Source organism: Diprion similis, chromosome 10 (assembly GCF_021155765.1).
Source record: "Diprion similis isolate iyDipSimi1 chromosome 10, iyDipSimi1.1, whole genome shotgun sequence".
Lineage (NCBI taxonomy): Eukaryota > Metazoa > Arthropoda > Insecta > Hymenoptera > Diprionidae > Diprion > Diprion similis.
In genome coordinates, this window is record NC_060114.1 from 3,023,722 (window position 1) to 3,043,453 (window position 19,732).

A 19,732-nucleotide genomic window follows, 5' to 3' on the forward strand; every position below is an offset into this window, starting at 1 on the left:
CTACTGAGTTGTAGAGATTTGAAAAAAAAAACGCTTCGATTCACGTGTATGTTATATGGGAAATCTTTTCACGCCTTGGGCGAGTACTTAATATTAGTACTAAGGGCTATAACTTTTAGGGAATTTTTTGTTCGACATATCGAACAAAATTTTCGATGGGGACTGAAAAAAAAAAATTGTCGTTCAAAAAAAATCACCCTAATGCAGCATCTATTATATCTGAAAACAAATATTACATAAAATAAACCACGAACGTAAGCATAGTGAAAAAAATCTCAAAATCATTTTAAAATGTTCTACACCTACAAACTTGGCAATTAGATAAGTTTTTCCAAACTACTTATAATATAACACATGAATGTTCGGAATTAAGTACTTGACGGTTTTTCCGTGGTACCAGTCGGTAACAAATGTCGCCAAAATGAGATTTCGGTGTATTTCGTAATCGAAAACCAGATCAGCTGCCATTTCGTCATTTCACCATCAAATCTCATGGGACTGGGCTCAAAATGTATGTTTCATCATCGCCAAGTGGCATCATACGGGAGAGTTTAATCCATTCAGTGCAACTGTGAAAATTTGACCAATTTCTGCGGGTGGAAACCAATCAGTAAGATTTTTTTCCAAATCTTGAAAAAGGAAAAACACGCATCACTTTTTGCCAAAATAAGGCATTAACTGTCCACGTTTCACTCTGATCGCTTGAGCGGTATAGGAGTTTTGCATCCCCGCGTTTTCGAGGTGTACAACGCGTCTTTATAAGCACCTTAAATCATTGTGTACATGTTGACTTCACAGTGGTTCTTCCAAGTCTTGTTCAGTTTGTACAGTAGCATCAATTAAATTATTAGAAACTTCTTGATCTACTAATCTTTTCTGTCACTCGATGTTGTTTTCTTGCACTCGGTACTGCTGTACGTCTTCAGAGTGATTGCACTGTAAGTTTAGATTTCGCGGTTCATGTACGGTACTTGCGAAAAGCTCATCTGTTGGTATGGGAATAAACTGATGTTGGATCGTTGGTAAAACCACAGCTTTTGAGTATTTTTCTCTCTGTAAGAAAATTCTTGAGCTCTCTTGTTGTGTTAAACTTTTCGTACATTTTTATATGCTCCTCTTGAAAATGAAGATGACAAATATAATCGGTAGCTTTCAATTCAATGCCCAAAAAAATTTTCCATTTTTGTAATCCCGCTGGTGTCTGTGAATTTGTGTAAACAAAACACGTAAATGTGTTGATTGACTAATCAAATTATAAAAATAAACAACCGTTAATAAAGTAAATATTTCATAGAAAAATCATCTTACGTACTGTTGCTTGGAAATAAGACAGCGACTGAGGTGAATAATTTTTTCGATTTTTTGATTTACGCCCACTTGGGTAACTTTTCAACACACAAATTTCTACCATATTATTCTATCATTTTCAAAAGTTTTATCACAGTAAATCAGACAGCAAGCAGAAAAAAAGCAGTTATTTTAGGTTATATTTACAAAATTATTTCGAACTCGACATACTTCAATCCGTCCAAAACTGCTACAATCACACCAGACCCTCTAACAACACTAGCGCCATTCTGGAGGGTTTTTGAACAGTTATTTACAGCTTCCGTTGGACACTTTTTCAACTTTTCTCCCACATAAGATAGTTCTCTTTACCTCCACCCTCCATATTAGGAAGGTATTGACAAGCCAGCCCTTCTTTTTCGTCTTCCTTTTTTGGCTTTACCCCCCAAGATGATGTGCGAACCAGTCAGATTTGGTTACCCAAGATTCCTTGCGTGGCGCGATTCCCGTGCCATCTATACGAGACGGCTGAACTCTATCGAATCGTCCCCTCGTTTCTCACCGTTGTTTCAGCTACCAAACCGTCAGTTGCGTAGCGATGCACTTGCGCGAGGGGTAGTGGAAAAGCATTTCCCAGAGTCATCTCATGGAACAAATTTTAACTCCAGTAAGCTCAGCTGACCTAAGCTGCGCATAGCATCTTGGGTAATCGGGGCACTGTCGATACAGTCCGCTCTCATAATTGTGCCGGCGCCGGGGCGGCGGGAGGGGGGGGGGGGGGGGGGGGTATTTTTGTTGGATCTCGGGTACCCTCGCCACTGAAGCGCGGTAACACCGCGCCGTCGGGATTCTCGTCGCGCTCTTGGGATAGTGCAGTCGCGCCGGGTAAACTGTGTCTACTCGTAACGTAATTCCAGAATTTTTGATGATACACAAGTTTTAAAAAGAAATTAGGATTTTAATAAGCGTCGTTTTGATTTTTTATCACGACGTGTTTATTTCGTCAGAATTATTTGCGTTTTATTTTCTTTTTCGAATATATAGAAATCGATTTTGAAACGATTTATTAGAAAGGGTGAGTGAGATCAATATGTAGTTAACTCGATTCACTCGATGAATTAAAAGTTATTCTATTCAGTACTTGTGATTCTAAAAACGAAATTTACAAGTGTAAAAAATTTAGAATATGTTGGGTGGGGATCAGAACTTGGAAGGGTCGGTACTGCGAATGACCTATATATCGAAATTTCAAACATTTGAAAATAAAATAACGAAAGATGAATTGTTCGATATCTTGATTTTTGAAAGTATCGCTGATTAGAATGACTGCTAACCAGTGACTCAAGATTTCGAACAATTCATCTTTCGTTATTTTATTTTCACATGTTTTAAATTTCGATATATAGGCCATTCGCAGTATTGACGCTTCCAAGTTTTAACCCCCACCCAATATGTTTATATCATGTACTTTTCTGTGATAGTTCAATGCAGAAATGCATAAATTTGTTGAACCTACACATTTTTTGATTCACTCTACCCATTTTTCCTTATCATACAAAAATGGATTGTTTCGATTTTCTAATTTCAATCTCTTTTTCTAAATTTCGTTATTTTAAGAAAACTTTTCACACGTATCTCCATTTATTCCACAAAATATGTTAAAAATACACGTTGATATAGTAAAATCATCAAATGTATATATAATCTTTATTTCTTTGAGTAAAATCAATTGTTATTTTAATGATGACAATGAAAATTTGTGACATTTTTTTTCAATAATATTACTACTATATTATGAATTTTGCGATGAAATAACATTATTAAAAAAATGGTGATAATAAATTGAATTTCAAGCAGAGAATTTTACACTATTTCATTGAGCCAGCGCTTGGCACTATTGAGAGAGACGAATATGAAATCCGAAGGGAGCCCGAGGTGGGGGTTACATTCGAGCAAGAGAATAAGGGGAAGCGGCACTATTACGGGAGTGGACTGTACCTTCCTAAATATTACTTTGTTGTCGGTACGTCTCGCTGTGGGACTCCCTAATGGTCCAGTAAAATCAGAGTTGAAAATGGCAAAACGGGTTGAAGCCAAATTTTTTAGGACAAGTAGAGGGTCATGAGAGACGTCCAAAATCACCGGAATCCAATAGTTTCCTTGTGCATCGTCCGCCATCTTGGAAAACAGGTAATCCTCGATATTTCGGTTCCTATTCGTTGGATTTTCGTTTTTTTGTTTAGTTTTGTAGAGAAAAGTATTGTCTTCAACTTTTGTTTAAGGTTTTTTTTTTCAGAACTATGAAGGAAAAATTGTTGCGTTAAAAAAAGTGCCATAAATCGATGATTCAGAATGTTTATTATCGATTTTATTGCCTCCTTTTGATATCATCAAAAAAATTTTGTAATAAAACTTGTAAAGGTCTGAATTCTCAACAATTTTGTCTGCGCAATTTTGCGATAACTCAAACATTAACTGAGTTAGACAGCGGCGAAGTTGTCTACCTGCATTCTACTTCTACCGATTCCGATCACAATAGTCGATGGAGAAGCTGTGTACAATTCTAGATATCTTGGCTCCTATTGGTTGCATTTTGTTTTTGGTTTTGTTTTCTGGTTTTGTCGAGAAAAATATTGTTCACAACCTTTGTCGAAAGTATTTTTTGATAGCTGGAAATAAAAAAAGTGCCATTAATTCATAAAGAATATTTATTTCAAATTAAATTTGAATCCCTTTTAACTGTATGAATCAAGTTTTTATTCACGATGACTCAAATATTACTTGAGGTGGAACAATCATTAGATATTATATGCGGTAATTATGCAAGTTTTGGCTTTTTGGTCGACGGGCCAGGCATATTGACGTCGTCTACGTCGTCGATGTCCGTTTGTGCATCACAAGGAATTTTTATTGGATTCCGGTGGTTTTGGGCACCTCTTATGACCCTCTACTTGGTTTAAAAAATTTGGCTTTTGAATCCATTTTATAGATATTTCCTACTTTTCGGTCTAATTTTACTGGGGTATGAACCTCTTTCTTCTTTTCACTGACCTTTCTCGCTTTTTCTTATACGTCAGGCTTGCGTCGGTTTTCTAGGGTTTTTTACTTCAACTCCGTAGTTCTGCTTGTCTTGGCTGTGTATGTTTCTCTTCTGTTTTGACGGATCGCACTATTCGTGTCTAGTCACTTCCGCGAGTCAAATGCAACTCGAATATTACGTTATTATAAAAATTTGTAACTTGAACGAAGTAAGTGAAAAATAGTTTTGTTGAATAAATTTTTATTTAATTTAAATATGAGGATGTACAATCAGCGAAATATTAAGTTTAAGACCTGTGTTATATAACCAATATAAAAACCATATCGTTGATCTGAATATCCTTCTATTTGACCAACAAATGTTTGATCAATGCAAGATCATATTCTGATGGTTTAAAAAACTCTCAGTCAACGGAACTGAATATTTAGTTGAAAAAATCACAGTTAAGTACAAGCAACTAAACATTCGGTGTAGTGTTTCAATCATTAATTGAAACTCATTTGTTAACTGTAATCTCATATCGTTCAGATAAACAAATGCTCAGGCTACAAAGTGAGGAAATATTTTATTAGAATTACTATAAATTTCGATTGACGATCGAGCCTGAATGGAATCAAAGGAAGTCCTGCAATCATTTGGAATGGTTACGATCAAAAATAAAATTGAAATTTTCAGCCTAATTACAATTGGTAAATTTTTCAGTATTAACGCAAACAAATTATAATTTATCGCAAGTCAGATAAGTAACATTTTTTATTTTCTATTAAACAACGCGAAATTTTGTTCGAGATCGAACCAGGAACCGCTCGAAAATACTTGTCATCCTACCTAGTCGCATATCTGTATCCACTACCCCAAATTATCGCACAGATTTCGGGTCAACTTTTGGTGACTCAGATGACAAGATATACGATTTTAGTGATACGAAGCTATTACCAAGTGACATGAAGAGATTTTGTAAATAAATACAAGGTTTTCATCGGTATTACCACAATTTGAAAGCAATAAACAAGCCGATGAAATAGGTCAGTCAACCTTTACAGGATCTTGACATTTTTCTTCGATTTTTTAGTTTAAAGTCCTAAACTTTTCATTGTCATTGGGTTGGATGGCGAAAAAGATTACACCACTTTCGCGCCTATATTGCGGCTTCCGAGACAGAAAAAATCAAGAGTTTAATTTTGTTATTTCTTAGTCGAATACTGTCAGATCATTTCTTATAAAAAATTTAGCCAATACCCTTAAATAGAGTTTTCCGACCAGATTTGATCAAATTTGAACTAATAGTCCGCCATATCGGATCCACCATCTTGAATCTTTAGAATCCGAATGCAGATTCGTAATTAGAGACTCTGAAAACCCTCAGATAGAGTTTTTCGAGCAGGTTTGATCGAATTTGAACTAATAGTCCGCCATATTGGATCCGCCATCTTGAATTTTCAGAATCAGAATGCAGATTCGTATTCAGCGACCCCAAAAACATACAGTATGTGTAAACCACGTGTGTGGGTGGAGGGGTAACTTTCTCGAAAATGAATTCTTTCTTCAATTTTGACCATTTTTTTTCAATAAAATTGTTTCTAACAATGAGAATTTAAATTATATCGAAATAATGACTTTCAAGTATCGAAATTCTATTAGCATACTTTCATAAATAGTAAAAACAAGCAAAAAATGAACGTAAAACAGGTGGGAAGAATACTTCCCAATATGACTCAAAGTGTAAACTTTAAAATACCATGAAATTAGATGAATTTATCTAAACAGCTAAAAGCCGATATATCGGTTACCGGTCCTGTGAAGGTTAACAAATAAAATGCTCCCAATCGACAAAGTATTTCTTTTATATATTCCGTTTATATAATTGGTCCAACACACTACGAACTCGGAGGGAAAGCCCGGAGAGGACTGTTTCTACAAGTGCCAATACCTAACGGTTCGTTTCTCCCGAAGAGTTCGTTTCTAGTGAGAAGTGTAAATGTATAAACAAAGTGGATTTTGGAATAGATGAAATTGGGATTTGGAATTGGAAGTTGAGTTGATTGGATTGGGGAATTTAATTATATATATGCAGAATAGATGAAATTGGGTTTTGCAATTGAAATTTGAGTTGATTAGATTGCGGAATTTAAGTTTCTTCATACTTGGGTCGAAAGTACGCATTTTCGTCCCCGATTTCGAGGACGAAACTAGGTCCTTTACTCCCTGCTAAAACGTAGCGCACGCCATCTGTGGCGCGGGAGAAAAATCAAGCAAGACGGGAGCAAGATTAGTGGGTGGCAGTTGGAGGTTATAAATACAAGCGTCTCTGCCTGTATCACGGACCTCTGCGCGTTGTTTGTATTTAATTTTTACGAAGATTCTGAAGTGAGAATGAATAACAACAAATCCTCATCTGACGAATCAGAAATTAAGGCAGAAATCTTCAAGTATTTCCATTCCGAGGCAAACAGTGATGAAATATTCAAGTTATCTTAGTTTCAACGATGAAAGAATTTATTTAATCAACACTGCAAATGCCGCGGGCATTGACCACGAATTCAGACCCATAACCTCAACTCTTGGAATGAATAATCACGATTTAATTTCTACAATTAATCGCGTACTTTTGATCGGCTATGAAGAAAAAAAGTATAAGCTACATGGGACGAAAATCGAACACCCGTCTCTGCATGTCAGGATTCCCGAGGCGAAGTCAAAATTCTATTTTCGACCCTTGTGGCTTAATATACTATTTTTTGATGTTAGAATAAAAGTTTAGTCACAGATAAAAGTGTGAAAGCAGGAAAGGTGCGAAAGATGCGGACGGCTTGTGGCTGGCAGGCCAAACGCAAAACCATTTTTCTCAAAATTGGTGCCGTTTCTCATGCTGGTACGAGGTCGCAAAGTAAAAATTCGCAAAGATCTTCAAAAATTCTGTTAATCTATGATGCTAAAACTATCAAATGGCCGTTTCCCCGTTTTTGTGCTCGGTTGCGCTTCGAAATTTCGAATATTAACATAATGATTTGCTGCTTTATTTCGTTGAACCGAAGCTCCTTTAACCGTTTTTTTTCATGAACTGATGTCACGTTACAAACGTAAAACATTTTAATCAGATAAATGTTTTCTATCTCTGGACTTATCAACGTCTGTTTATCACAAGGTCGTTCCGCGATTCGCGTTTCACTTCTAATTTTAAATTTTACAACGACTTTCACCAATTAAAATTTAACGATCACCAGAAATTGTCTTGATTGAAATACGAAGACGATTCCCGCCGTAGATATAAGTATTCATATCACACCGTTTAAGCTAGTCGTTACTTACAGTATACCTAGTACTGTTAATCAGTGGAAATTTTCAATTGTGTTCAATTTGCACTGCCTGCAATAAATTTATAACTTTGCATTAATCAGCTTTCCGCAGCTTTCAATAATGCCATGTTACTTTGAATGATAGTGTCAGTTTATATCAGTGTGTGTTTAATGTCTATATCTTTATTGTCTCTTTTTTTTTATATCTCCTGTTTACTTCACTTCTCGCTATATCTTGAATGGGGAAATAATAATTTGATTAATGGGTTAGTGAAGTGCTGATGAAGCGAGCCAACCGTATTTTTTACCATTTCCTTCTCGTCAGGGTAAAAAAATCGTTTCAAACTTTGGGAAAAGATGTAGTTTCTTCAATTTTGTTTGCGTCATAGTTCGAAAACTCAACGAAAATTCCGAACTTCCAGCAACAGATTATCACTAACTTTGAGGTTATGATACGCTGCTGATATCTGAATCCCGTGTTTTCCGTATTTTTATATCAATTTCGAGAACTTTTTCCTATCTCCATTTAAGCACAACAGCAAATACTATCATTTTCTGGAATTCGAAGCGGTTTCATTACCATAGAAAAGCAAAAGAAGTGAAAATTACGATCTGCTCACATCGTTGGCACTCCGATGTCCACTTAAGTTACCTCTCTAAATGGGTTTGGGGATTTTACTTTCATATTAGTCTAGAAATAAATCTAGTCCTAATGCATTCGAAAAAACTTAATAAATATGAAAAGCTATGAACATTGTTTTTGCAGAGTTATTACTGATAGCTAATCATGGGTGATTGGCAAAATCCTCATCAAGCGGGATGGAATTCTGGCGTACAAGGGATGAACATGCCACCTACAGTACCCCTCATGACGCCCCCGCAACCCGGAATACCTCTCATGCAACAAGGGATGCAACCTGGTGTTCCAATGCAACCTGGGCTTCCGGTACAACCTGGTGCTGTAGTGCAAGTTCCTCCAGGTAAAGTTACGAGATACTACTAACGCCTTAGGAATTTTAAGCAAGCAGGGAACTTGGAATACTTGAAGTGAACTGCGGTATTATCTGTAGGATAAATTGATGTATGGTTGAATTGTGAGTATTGTGGTTTAGAAGTTTTTTTCCTCTTCTTTGGCGTTTAACAAATTCTGAATACTCACTCTGTGTATACGATAGTGAATCTCAAGTCATGGAATTTAAACATGGAAGATAACGCGCCATTGTTCTAAATTCAAGCAAACAAAGATTACCCGTTATTTTTCCCTTCGTTGTGTGTCGAGTGCGACGATTGCTGGGAATGAGATAAACTTTGTGTAAAAACACTCATGACTGATTGGGTAAAATGAATGCTCAAGAAGCCTGTCGTCGCGTTATAAGCTATTAGTTGTATGAAACACTTAAGGCTTGCAGCGGTGTCAGTTCCCTTTATAAAATGTTTCTGTCCAAGACTGTGTTTTCAAGATCATGAACTAGAAAATATCGAGAAAATATATAACTCTTGACGGTCACTTTTCTTCGTAATATGGAATCTGAATATTTTGAAACATCGTGGAAATTAAAGATCAAACAACTACGCAGACACTTCCGCTATATTATAAGACGAACCGTGCGTCGGTATAAGAAGAAGAAGGAGTACACACGATTCCTCACTGAAGAGGAACAAAGGTTTATGAATTTTTTAATTCACGTTTATCTGCATAATTGAATTTCAACTGCATTTCCTGCTACACGAGGACGAATTAATCACGATATATTGTACTGTTAAAGTGATCTACGGAATGGGTGGCTCTTTCATCTACTTGAGACCATTCTGAATTGCAAAGTAATCGAAACGAAGGTTTCAGCGTGGTTTACCTTGATTTTATTGAAGTTTTTATTATTTTCTAAACTTGTTTGATTTTCTCTTCGGTTAAACAAGACGCCTAGTTTCGAATAAGACCGATGACTCCGGTAATTAATTAATACTACAACTTCCATCATCTTAGCAATGTGAAAACCATCTCAGTTTTTTGTCAAGATTCTCAGCGACACCGGAAATGCGAATTAGTATTAAAAATTCCGCGGTGTCTTATCATTGAAGTCTTGAGCAGTAGATTTTCATTTGGGCTAAATTAAAACATTGTTACGAACGAATCTTCCAACTTCCATTCCGTTTCATAAAAATTATAAATCTTCATCGGAATTTCGAATTCACCATTAGTTCGTCTTTGGTTCTGAACATTTCCCGTTTTTATCCATCTACCATTCAAAAGCGAACTCTTTCTAAAGATACTTCTCCCGACCCTACATTCAATGACATTCAATTGCATTCACCAAGTAAATTCACGTTCACAAACGTTCACGTTCGTAAACAACATTTCGACCAACATCAATCAGTAATTAATATCCATTTATAAACCTTCCGTTGTTATCACTTGAAGCAGGAAGAAACCATATCATCATCCATAACGGGCGTCACACCGATCTACTGTCTAACTATTAGCTAATGAAGTGTGCCAGGAGCGAGAATATATAATCGTTTTGATTCCATCAAGTTCGTAAGGGTCATAAATAATTTGAAGTTGCGATTTCAGCTCTAAATTTAGCCTGCAAATTTTGTTCAGAGCTTCCTGTAGACAATGTTTAATTATTCGCTCTCAAGATTAGTTTCAAAGCTGCACGTGAGAATCTTGGACAAACATGTCGGTTGTGGTTTTCGATGTACATCATACAACACTGAAAAAATACATAATTTACAGTATTGGCATCGATATCTCATACCGCATCCATAAACTTATTCATCACGCATTTACAGGTGGTTGGCCGATGCCAAACAGCAGTTGTCCATCCGGCTTGGAGTACCTTATGGCCCTTGATCGTTTGATGGTGGATCAACAGGTTGAGTTACTCGAAGGTAATTTTTACACTATATTAAAAACATTATATTTAAAAACCAAGCACACCTGTTTCTTTTTTGCAACGCATGTGTACAAGTAGAGTATAGTTGTACCATTTGTGGGCACCTTTGTAAGATTCTGTATTTATTAATCTGACTTTTAATTTCCGACTACTCTATTCATGACTAAAATCCAACGTTTAACTAGTTTTGGCCAATTTTTTCATACTTGGTACGTTCTATTGTTTGAAAATTAGTGTTACCGTGGATTAGATCAAATCTGTACCATTTTTGGACATAAACTTACATTACACGTCATGAACTATGAATATGGTCACAACTAGATCACACAGATCACGTGATAGTACCTACCGAGGTAAACAAAACCACGTAGACTTGCTTTATAAATGTCATTTTGTTTGTTGTGAGATAACATGTGATATCTAACGATTGCTAGAAGTTAGCAAAGAGCAGGAGTCAAATTGCAAGCGTGTCTCACAGTGGCCATGTTCTTTTTGCGCCGAAGTTTGAATCCACCGTAGAAATATTATGAAAAACAATCTACTCCTCGATACTGTGAACCTAAAATTGAGATTTTCTTTATTCTGTGATATGTTTAACTTAGAGCGTTAAAAACATTTAATACCTATTTTACTAGAACAATGAAGAAAATCAGTGAGGTACACCTTCGCTAGTTTTCTGCAAAAAAGAAACGGTTATGCTTGGCTCTGCAGCATTTAAAATTTTTTCGAACCGTAGCTTTCACCGGGTGGGAAACGGCAAATAAGTACGTGGTCAAAGATCCTAGAGGACAAGTTGTGTATTACGTAGCAGAAGAGTCACACTTTTGTGGTAGAATGTGCTGCGGCAAATACCGACCCTTCAATATGCGGATTGTCGACGTTACGATGAAGGAAGTTATCAGCCTTCACCGCCCCCTGCAGTGCTCTAGCTGCTGTTTCCCGTGCTGTTTGCAGGTTCAGTACTTATACGTTCAAAATCTAACAAAAGTACATAATGCAACCTATACATGCCTAAATTTTTACCTGTCTTTACTAGTCATGTTGTGGTTGTGGATCCTACAAAATGCAGTCCAGCGGAATAGAAAATTTTATACGGTTACATTTCCTGCTTGATTAAAATATACTTTTTAATTTGATGAAAGAAAAAAAAAGAAAAAATTTCCAAAATTTTCTCACCAGCAGAAAACTGCGTCAGGTTTTGTAATGGCTTCTTATCTTCAAGTACTTTTTTATCCAATTTTTAAACTTCGATTTCATTATTCATCAAATGTCCGCCACTGTAAGCCATCCGAATTTACCATTGTTGTAGTTTCTACGTTTCTGAAATCTTTGTGACAGTTGGCGTGCTGTTAGTGTTCCTGGCTAATAAATACGTGGCAAGTATTTCATTACAGCTTAATTTTTTATGCACAAAAGTAGCGTTATTAAATTGGCAGCCACACCTGAAGGTCTTGCATAAGAAGTCCAAGCATTGGGTGATTTCATGAAACAAAAAATCCTACCAAGCGATTTTTTTGATTGGAATATGTTAGTGGGTAGCCCCTAACTGTAAAACCAAGTTTTTGTTACCATATGCCTTCTGCGTTAGCCGCTATCTTGGAAAACGTGTTATTATCAATATCTCGTAAACGATGCGTCGGTCGATAAAAATGATAACAACTCCTTTTTTTAGGGAATTCAATTTCCTATCACTTTTGATAGTAACTCTTTTTTCTACAGTAGATATTTGCCGAGATATAGTCACTTGAAAAAATCAAAATGTGGTTGTTGTTAAATGGCTCATTGAAAGTTGGAGATACACAAGAAAGGATAAGAATCAAACTTGTAAAACATAAAATTCTCAACAAACTTCATCAGAGGTTTTTTCTATTAAAATCAATAATTAATGAGATTTAGTGCGTTGAATATTCGAAAAGCCATCTATTTTCACTAAGCATAAAATATAAATAATCTAAACAAATAAAGCCATTTATTTTCACTTAAGTATAAATTATAAATAATCTAATTAACCGGTTTTTCGACTATTCAGTACACTATATCTCATTAACTATGGATTTTACGAGACAAACTACAGAAAAGTTGGAATTTTGTGTTCTACAAGTTTGATTATTATCATTTCTTGTGTATCTGCAACTTGCAACGTGATATTTAACAAAAACCACATTTTCACTTTCTTAAGTGACAATATCTCGAAATATATCGTCTATATAAACAAAGTTATCATAATTTTTATCGTCCAACGTGCCGTTTACAAGATATTGATGAAAATACGTTTCCCAAGATGGCGGCTAATGCAGAATGCACATGGTGACGAAAATTTGGTTTTACACTTGGGAGCCACCCACTAACATATATACTTCAATAAAAAAATCGCTTGGTAGGATTTTTCGTTTTTTAACTCCTATGATGCAGTGCTCTAATGCTTGGACTAAAGATATTGAATAATAGTTCCTTGTTGATCGAAATATGGTTCATTTGAGAATGTGCAAATGCAATTGGATGTATGTACAGTAGAGAGCTGTGTTTGAAGAGAATATGGTTTTGAGTGAGATATGTGGTTGTTGAAAGTTAGAATACGAGTGAATCTAGAGATAAAGCGTATAAAGACGATAGCGAGCAGTGTGAGGCTGGATGGAGACAAGAGGACAGGATAATGACCGTAGCGTTAATATGAGAAATGTATGGGGAAGGCGTGTTGCAGTCCGCCGGACGTGACGTGAGGTTTCGAAAATACGAATATTCATGGGACTTTATACTAAACATAAAATTGATGATGTAGAAAGTATTTGGGGGGGGGGGGGGGCGCGGTAAGGGTTTCAGCGTAAAAAAACACCTTTTTTGTGAATTTTTTTTGAAAGTATGGATTGGGCAAATTTATTGAAACCTTTTGTACATTATTGAGCATACCTTTAACAATATTCTGTAATTTTTCCATGCAGAAATATTGCAAAACAAGCCGGTGACAGAACTTGCCCCAGAACGTCTTAGAAAAAAAACCATTTGCGGTGTCCACTATATGTCGGTCGGAAATTATCTGAAATCAAAAACCATTAAAATTTAGTCAAAGTATTATCAAATCCTGCCCCCAACGTTCTACGATTATTTTTTTTTCATTTAAAAATTTTTGGTGGCCATCTAAAGTGTAATAAACTGCTATTTTCCACGAAAAAATTCCGCCATTTTGTGGGTGGGAAACCCCTTAATGTTAAAATTTTTTTTTTAACTAAACGTTGGTGGGAGGTATTTTATATGTAGAAAATGTGTACCAAGTTTGGAATGAATCGTCCAAGTAGTTTGTAAATGGCAGTGTGAACACGGACGCGTTTTTCGCAAAACTACTTTTTCAAAGTCCGTAAATAACTTATTATCGATTGAACCGAGAAGTGTCATATGGAAAAGTTGTTCCATTTGAAGGGGGAAAATGATTTGTTTCCAAGTAAATGTCATCTGAAGCTCATATCTTATGAGATTTCGGTAGTCGCGATGTTTTTTTAATGGGACGATCTATTTTCGTGCTCACTACAAGGAAGCGCGAAAATATCTGCAACATCAGAACCTTCGGCTCAAAAATTCATGATTAAGTAACGGAGCTGGGAATTCAAGGAGAATGAATTGTATCGGCACATTTTATACTTCTTTCACGTAATTTGTTTTATCAAGAACTCAAAATGTTGTCCATCAACCTGAATGCACTTGTCATTACGCATAGGATGCCAGTTCGTCTATTCACGGATATGAAGGAACGTATCAGATGCGCGACATCCCTTGGCAGACAAGCCAGTTACGCAAGAAGAAATAAAGCGAAGCCTCAAAAAATGCAATATAAGTCAATTTCTCGGTCCAGATGAGGTTAGCATCGAGTTTTATAAAAAAATCTCCCAAACAATTGGTTCTTCTACATATACATATAAAGTGCCTGTTCAATAGAATAATTAACGAAGAGAAGATCCCGTCCTCATGGTGAGAGCTCCAAGCGACAATGATCGTCAAAAATGGAGACCCAGACGATCCATCTAATCACAGGTGCATCTCTTTTGCACACCATGTACCGAAAATATTTACACAGATCCTTCTGGACCGACTTTCTACTCAGATAGAAGAAACTAACTCGTTTCCACAATTTCTATCTGAATGTAGAAAAACAAGGTGATGCACCGACGATACAGGATGGTCAATTGAATTGGACACAGTAGAATATCTTGAAAACAACGTGGTTTAGAGAAAGATGTTTGCAGTGAAAGTTGCATGGTTTCAAGGGGAAAAAAATTGTGCTGTCGTACTTTACATGATCATGTGGAGGTAAAATTTTTTTTTTTTAAGTAGGAACGTGTACTATTTTTTACACATTTCCATTTTACACAAAAACAAACAAATAAATAAATAGAAATTTTCTATATCAAACTGTTTTTCCTACGACGTAAATTTTTCTAGAAATCTCAAAATTAATAAAGGTATCTAATAGAATAGTAAACTATAACAAAAAAAATGAAAAATGATTTCGAAAAATGCTCACAATTATACCCGTTTACTGAAAGCATTTCTGATTCGCTCCTTCATATTCTCTCGAGTAGTTTGTACCATGCTGAAATCTTTTTAAAAAAATCAGGACTTGTAAGATCTGGTGACCTAGTCGGTCAATGTACTGGTCCATCTCTGCCAATCCAGCGATTGTTGTAATCAAGATTCAATATGCCAGGCTGCTAGATCTTCCTAATACATATTTTACTGGTTTGAAGATATCTTGAAAAATTGATGTCGTAGAAAAAACAGTGTGGGATAAAAGTTATCTACATTTTTTTTCTGCAACATGGAAATATTTAAAAAAGTGCACGTTCTTATTTAAAAGAAACAAAGTTGATCATCAAATGACTCTCCGCCGAATACAAAATACGATAGCACAGTATGTTGCCCTCTTCAAACAATGAAATTTTTATTGTAATGTTTTTCTCTAAAACGCTATTTCCCAGATACATCTCAGTCAACCAAAAAGAAAAGTGCTCCTACTTTTACGACTTTTTCCGGGCGTTCGATTCAATCAAACACTCACTGTTGTGGAAAAAGTTATTTTCAATTATTTTAAAACGTGTAGATTTGTGGGCACGTGTGTATGTGTTTGGGGGGGAGGGGGGGTCAAAAACGGCATACTTTTAGGAATTTTTTCAAAAATATGGTCAATACAAATTTATTTATTAATAGAGCATGTAACAAAGTGACATTCTAAGTATATTCTCTGAAATTTTCATTTTAAAATACGAAGAAATGAGCTGGTGACAGCAAGTCTTAGTGGGCGCCTCAGAAAAAAGATGCTTTGTGGTGGACTCGAGAACTCGTTACTGGATCATCTGAAATGAAAGAATGAAAATTTTTTTTATCAGTTGATAAGTTTTTCAAGGTCACGCTGTCGAGGTTTTATTATTTTTTTTTTCATCTTGGATTTTTAGTAGCGCTTAGAAGTCAAAATACCGATTTTTGACTAAAAAGTCAACAATTCAGCTGTTATGAAAATTATTTAAAATTAAAAAAAAAAGCTCGACAGCGTTACTTCGCTGGTAATGTGTAGAAAGAGTGTGCAAAGTTTAAAAAAATCGGTGCAGTAGATTTCGAGTGGCAGTGTCCACCGACTCTGAAAACGCAAGTTGCGGAAAAATCTAGTCAAGGATTCACACAAAAATTGAAAAATTAAATATCAATAAACAAGTGTTTCTTTTTATCTACACAGAATCGTCAATACCAGGTCCATACAATAGAGAGCTTTCACCTTGAATGTCTATTTATTCACATTTTTCACATTCACATTCCTCCTGCGCATGCGCTATAAACCGTATATGGGAGGGACGGAGACTAAAAACGCTCCATCTCCGTCAGTCTTTTTCTGATTGATTCGACATTTTAACACAATAATCTTGGAATGCTGCACATTCATCTGAAAATTTTTGAAAAATTGATAAAAAGAAAACCTTACCTCCCTCCTTCCTTAATCGACGCTACTTTTCCAAACTTAGAACCGATTAGATTTTGGCTATGATCGGTTCATAACTTTTCGAATTATTCAAATAACTAGATTCCAAAAAGTAATGTAAAATTCATGATGTCTTGAAGATAAATGAATGAATTTTAATGAAAATTGGTACCAAAGTTTTTTTGAATCGCTAATCACAAATGTAATTAAAGTCAGGATTGCAAAATTAAAATTTGGCGTATTCAATATGCTGAAAAAAAAAACTAAAAACATTCAAATCTTTATGAAAATTAGTCGTCCAAGGTTTGGTGGGTGGCTGATCACGAATCTGAGGTCAGTTTTATGGAATCCAAAATGGCGAATCCAACATGGTGGAAAAAAATCTGAATAAATTCATCTTTTTATTGGAATCAGTAGGCGGAAGTTTTTCGGGTCACCGATAACGTATCCAAGATCAGACTTGCAAAATTTTTGATAGTGGATCCATTATAGTGGTTACAAATAAAAAAAATCGTCATATTTTCATATAATAATGGTATATGAGGGCTTTTAAATCGTTAATCACGAATATGAATTTGTAGTTCGAAATTCGAATGGGATATATTTTTTTTTTATCTTTATCGTGAACTTGGAACTTGCAGGTTGAGAATGCGAAGTTCGAGGGCTAAAGCCGCTTGTTTCTAAACCTTTCGTATATTCATTACTCATGGGGTTACTTTTGGTTACTAGGAAATGGAGGTATGTTCTAACGGTGTTCAAATTGGCTCCATTGCACAAAACTGGAATCCCATCCGCCCTTCTTTCTCGATCTGCGACGCCAGTGGAGATAGCGTTCTAAGCATCAAAGGCCCCATATGCATGTGCTCCTGTTTTGACATTGACTTTGACGTAAGTATACTTCTAGTCCATATGCATATACCATGTGTCCATGAGGATAATGCGCACCTTATGCGCGTGCGTCGAGTCGTTCGAATTTTACTGGCCAACTGTTACCGCCTGATTGAACAGCCGACGCAATACCAATCGCGACTGTCAGAAAATGTCTCTAGGAGCCCACTCGTAGCTCCTAGGGGCTCCTAGGGGCTCCTAGGGACATTTTCTGACAGTATATACAAGTGAATGTCTGTCTGTCTGTTTGTCCCATGTACGTTGATATACCATTCATTCGATTGCGATGAAACTTTGGGGAGTTGACGCGCACACGCCCGCGAAGGTTTTTGATTCATAAAAAACCTTTTTGTATTTTTTGTCCCGTAAAAATTGAACGTTTAATTTTTTATCCAGTATGCGTACCTCACCTCCGAGCAGGTTTACGAACTGGTACAACTGTTTTACATTTTAACATGTTTTGCCGTGTCCACAATACCTCAAAAACGGTTCAACCGATTTACTTAATAAATCTAGGGACAATATTATCCTTGGTTAGTTTAACTTTTTTTCCACGTTCCTACTTATCGTTTATTCAACGGTCGTATTTTTTCGGTTGTTAGAATGAAAAAGGTGTAAATTTTAAATAAAAACCTGAAGTTCATTTTCAAACGGTTGGTGTTTTGTTGAAAAAATTAAAATCAGTTCATGACTTTTAAGGGAATAAGGCACCGCGCGAAAGTAAACTGAAACGTTATGCAACTGTAGGTTGGCAATATTTCGACTTGTAGTGAGAATCATATTTTTTGGGGTTAAAATAATCTCTCAAATGAATTTGATTGAAGAAATGATCTTCAGGATGCTGGAAAATATAACTATAAAAAAAATAAATACATAATTCCAAACTTTGTATATTCCGCAACGCTCAACCTCTGAATTATACATCGTCCAAATTCATGAAAATGATTCAAATTCCACTGTAAAATATTTTTCAAATGGAATCATGTCTCTTACCTTACATCTTTGAATACACACGAGATTTGAATGGAATCAAATAGAGGGTGAATCTCGCGATGAGTATAATTATGTATTATTAATATAATTTTGTTTGTCGGTATTGAGCAACCGCTCAATATTGTTTGTTACAGTGAAATTTGGACGTTCTTTATAAGTTTGAACGGTAAAAAAAAAAAAATGCGGTGTGAGCCGCAAAATGGATGAGTTGAAAACGTTTTTTGTGTAAAAGTCAAATTTTTGAGCGACCTTGAATAATTTTCTCATCACGTTCAACTTTGGAGGGGTTTATTTTATTTGAATATAGTATTTCGGCCGCAAATGTGATGTCACGGTAACAGAAGTAAAATTCAGAAGAAGAGAAGTTTTTGTTAATTCCAATGTTCGCTGAAACTAATTCGAAACTCTGACGAGACTTTCTGATCTCTGAGGGCAAAAGAGTACGAAAAATGACAAAATCAGAAAAAGTTACTAAAAGTGATTTTCTAGTTTTAAATGAACTAAAAGTGGTTTTAATCTTTCACTGACGGCTTCCCTAAAACGCAATCTTTAATCGTTATTTGCAGGTACTTTCAGTTGATGGTGAGCACAAAGTTGGCCGAATTTCTAAAAAGTGGTCTGGATTTGCACGAGAAGTATTCACGGACTCGGATATGTTTGGGATCAGTTTCCCTGGCGATCTGGATGTCAAAATAAAGGCAGTTCTTCTTGGTGCATGTTTCCTGATTGTGAGAATAATTTTTTTTCATATCACTCATGACATACTACGTTAGTTTTAGTATTGCATTAATGAAAAATCACCGACAAATACGTACCAAGATCGTATAGTGTTTCCCCAAAGCAATTCTGTTTCAAGGTAGTCAAGGTAGAAAAGCTTCGAAAACTTTCATAACTAATTCAATACCACTTTACTCGTTATTAACATGTTTATACTGATTCAATTGGAACATTCTCCAAATCACTCCAAGTATTATGTGGTTCATTTTATTGTTTTCCACATGGGGATGATAATAGTAGTAGAACTCCTTAGTTTCATTTATTTGACACTATTTTCATTAGATATAATGTAGTCTCTAGAGATTGCGGAAAAGTAGAAAACATGGGGAACTTGGGGTGAAAATTTTTATCAATGCTTTTTCGTAATAAATGTCTCATTTGCTGTATTATGAACTAACACGTGATCATTTCTTTGACAGGATTTCATGTACTTTGAAGGTAAAAGTAAGGCTGGTCAATTGGGCTAGAAGTTACGAATTACTGCTGCGATAATTTATGTAAAGAGGAGAAAAAAAAATGGCGGAGAAATTTGAATCTGAAAATTATTATATCTGCTGTCTACGGCTGCGGCTTTTACTATGTACACGCACTGAAA

The 19,732-nt window shown here is 35.7% G+C and overlaps 1 protein-coding gene and 1 pseudogene across 3 annotated transcripts in view; one reads left to right on the forward strand and one right to left on the reverse strand.

Moving 5' to 3' along the window:
- The window catches only part of LOC124411723 (phospholipid scramblase 1), a 39,715-nt gene extending 19,984 nt beyond the window's left edge, over positions 1-19,731 (forward strand). Inside the window, exons 2-8 of one of the 3 annotated variants that reach the window (XM_046891041.1) lie at positions 8,392-8,521; positions 8,552-8,603; positions 10,417-10,515; positions 11,257-11,474; positions 17,209-17,367; positions 18,927-19,088; positions 19,557-19,731. In XM_046891041.1, the coding sequence (XP_046746997.1) occupies positions 8,411-8,521; positions 8,552-8,603; positions 10,417-10,515; positions 11,257-11,474; positions 17,209-17,367; positions 18,927-19,088; positions 19,557-19,604 (849 nt within the window). In that variant the 5' untranslated portion in view covers positions 8,392-8,410 and the 3' untranslated portion in view covers positions 19,605-19,731. Of the gene's footprint in view, positions 1-8,389; positions 8,604-9,134; positions 9,288-10,416; positions 10,516-11,256; positions 11,475-17,208; positions 17,368-18,926; positions 19,089-19,556 lie in introns of those variants that run through there. The other 2 variants (XM_046891040.1, XM_046891042.1) reach the window with 2 other exon arrangements.
- Positions 757-1,411, reverse strand: LOC124411377 (annotated as a pseudogene).
- Position 19,732: the final 1 nt, after the last annotated feature.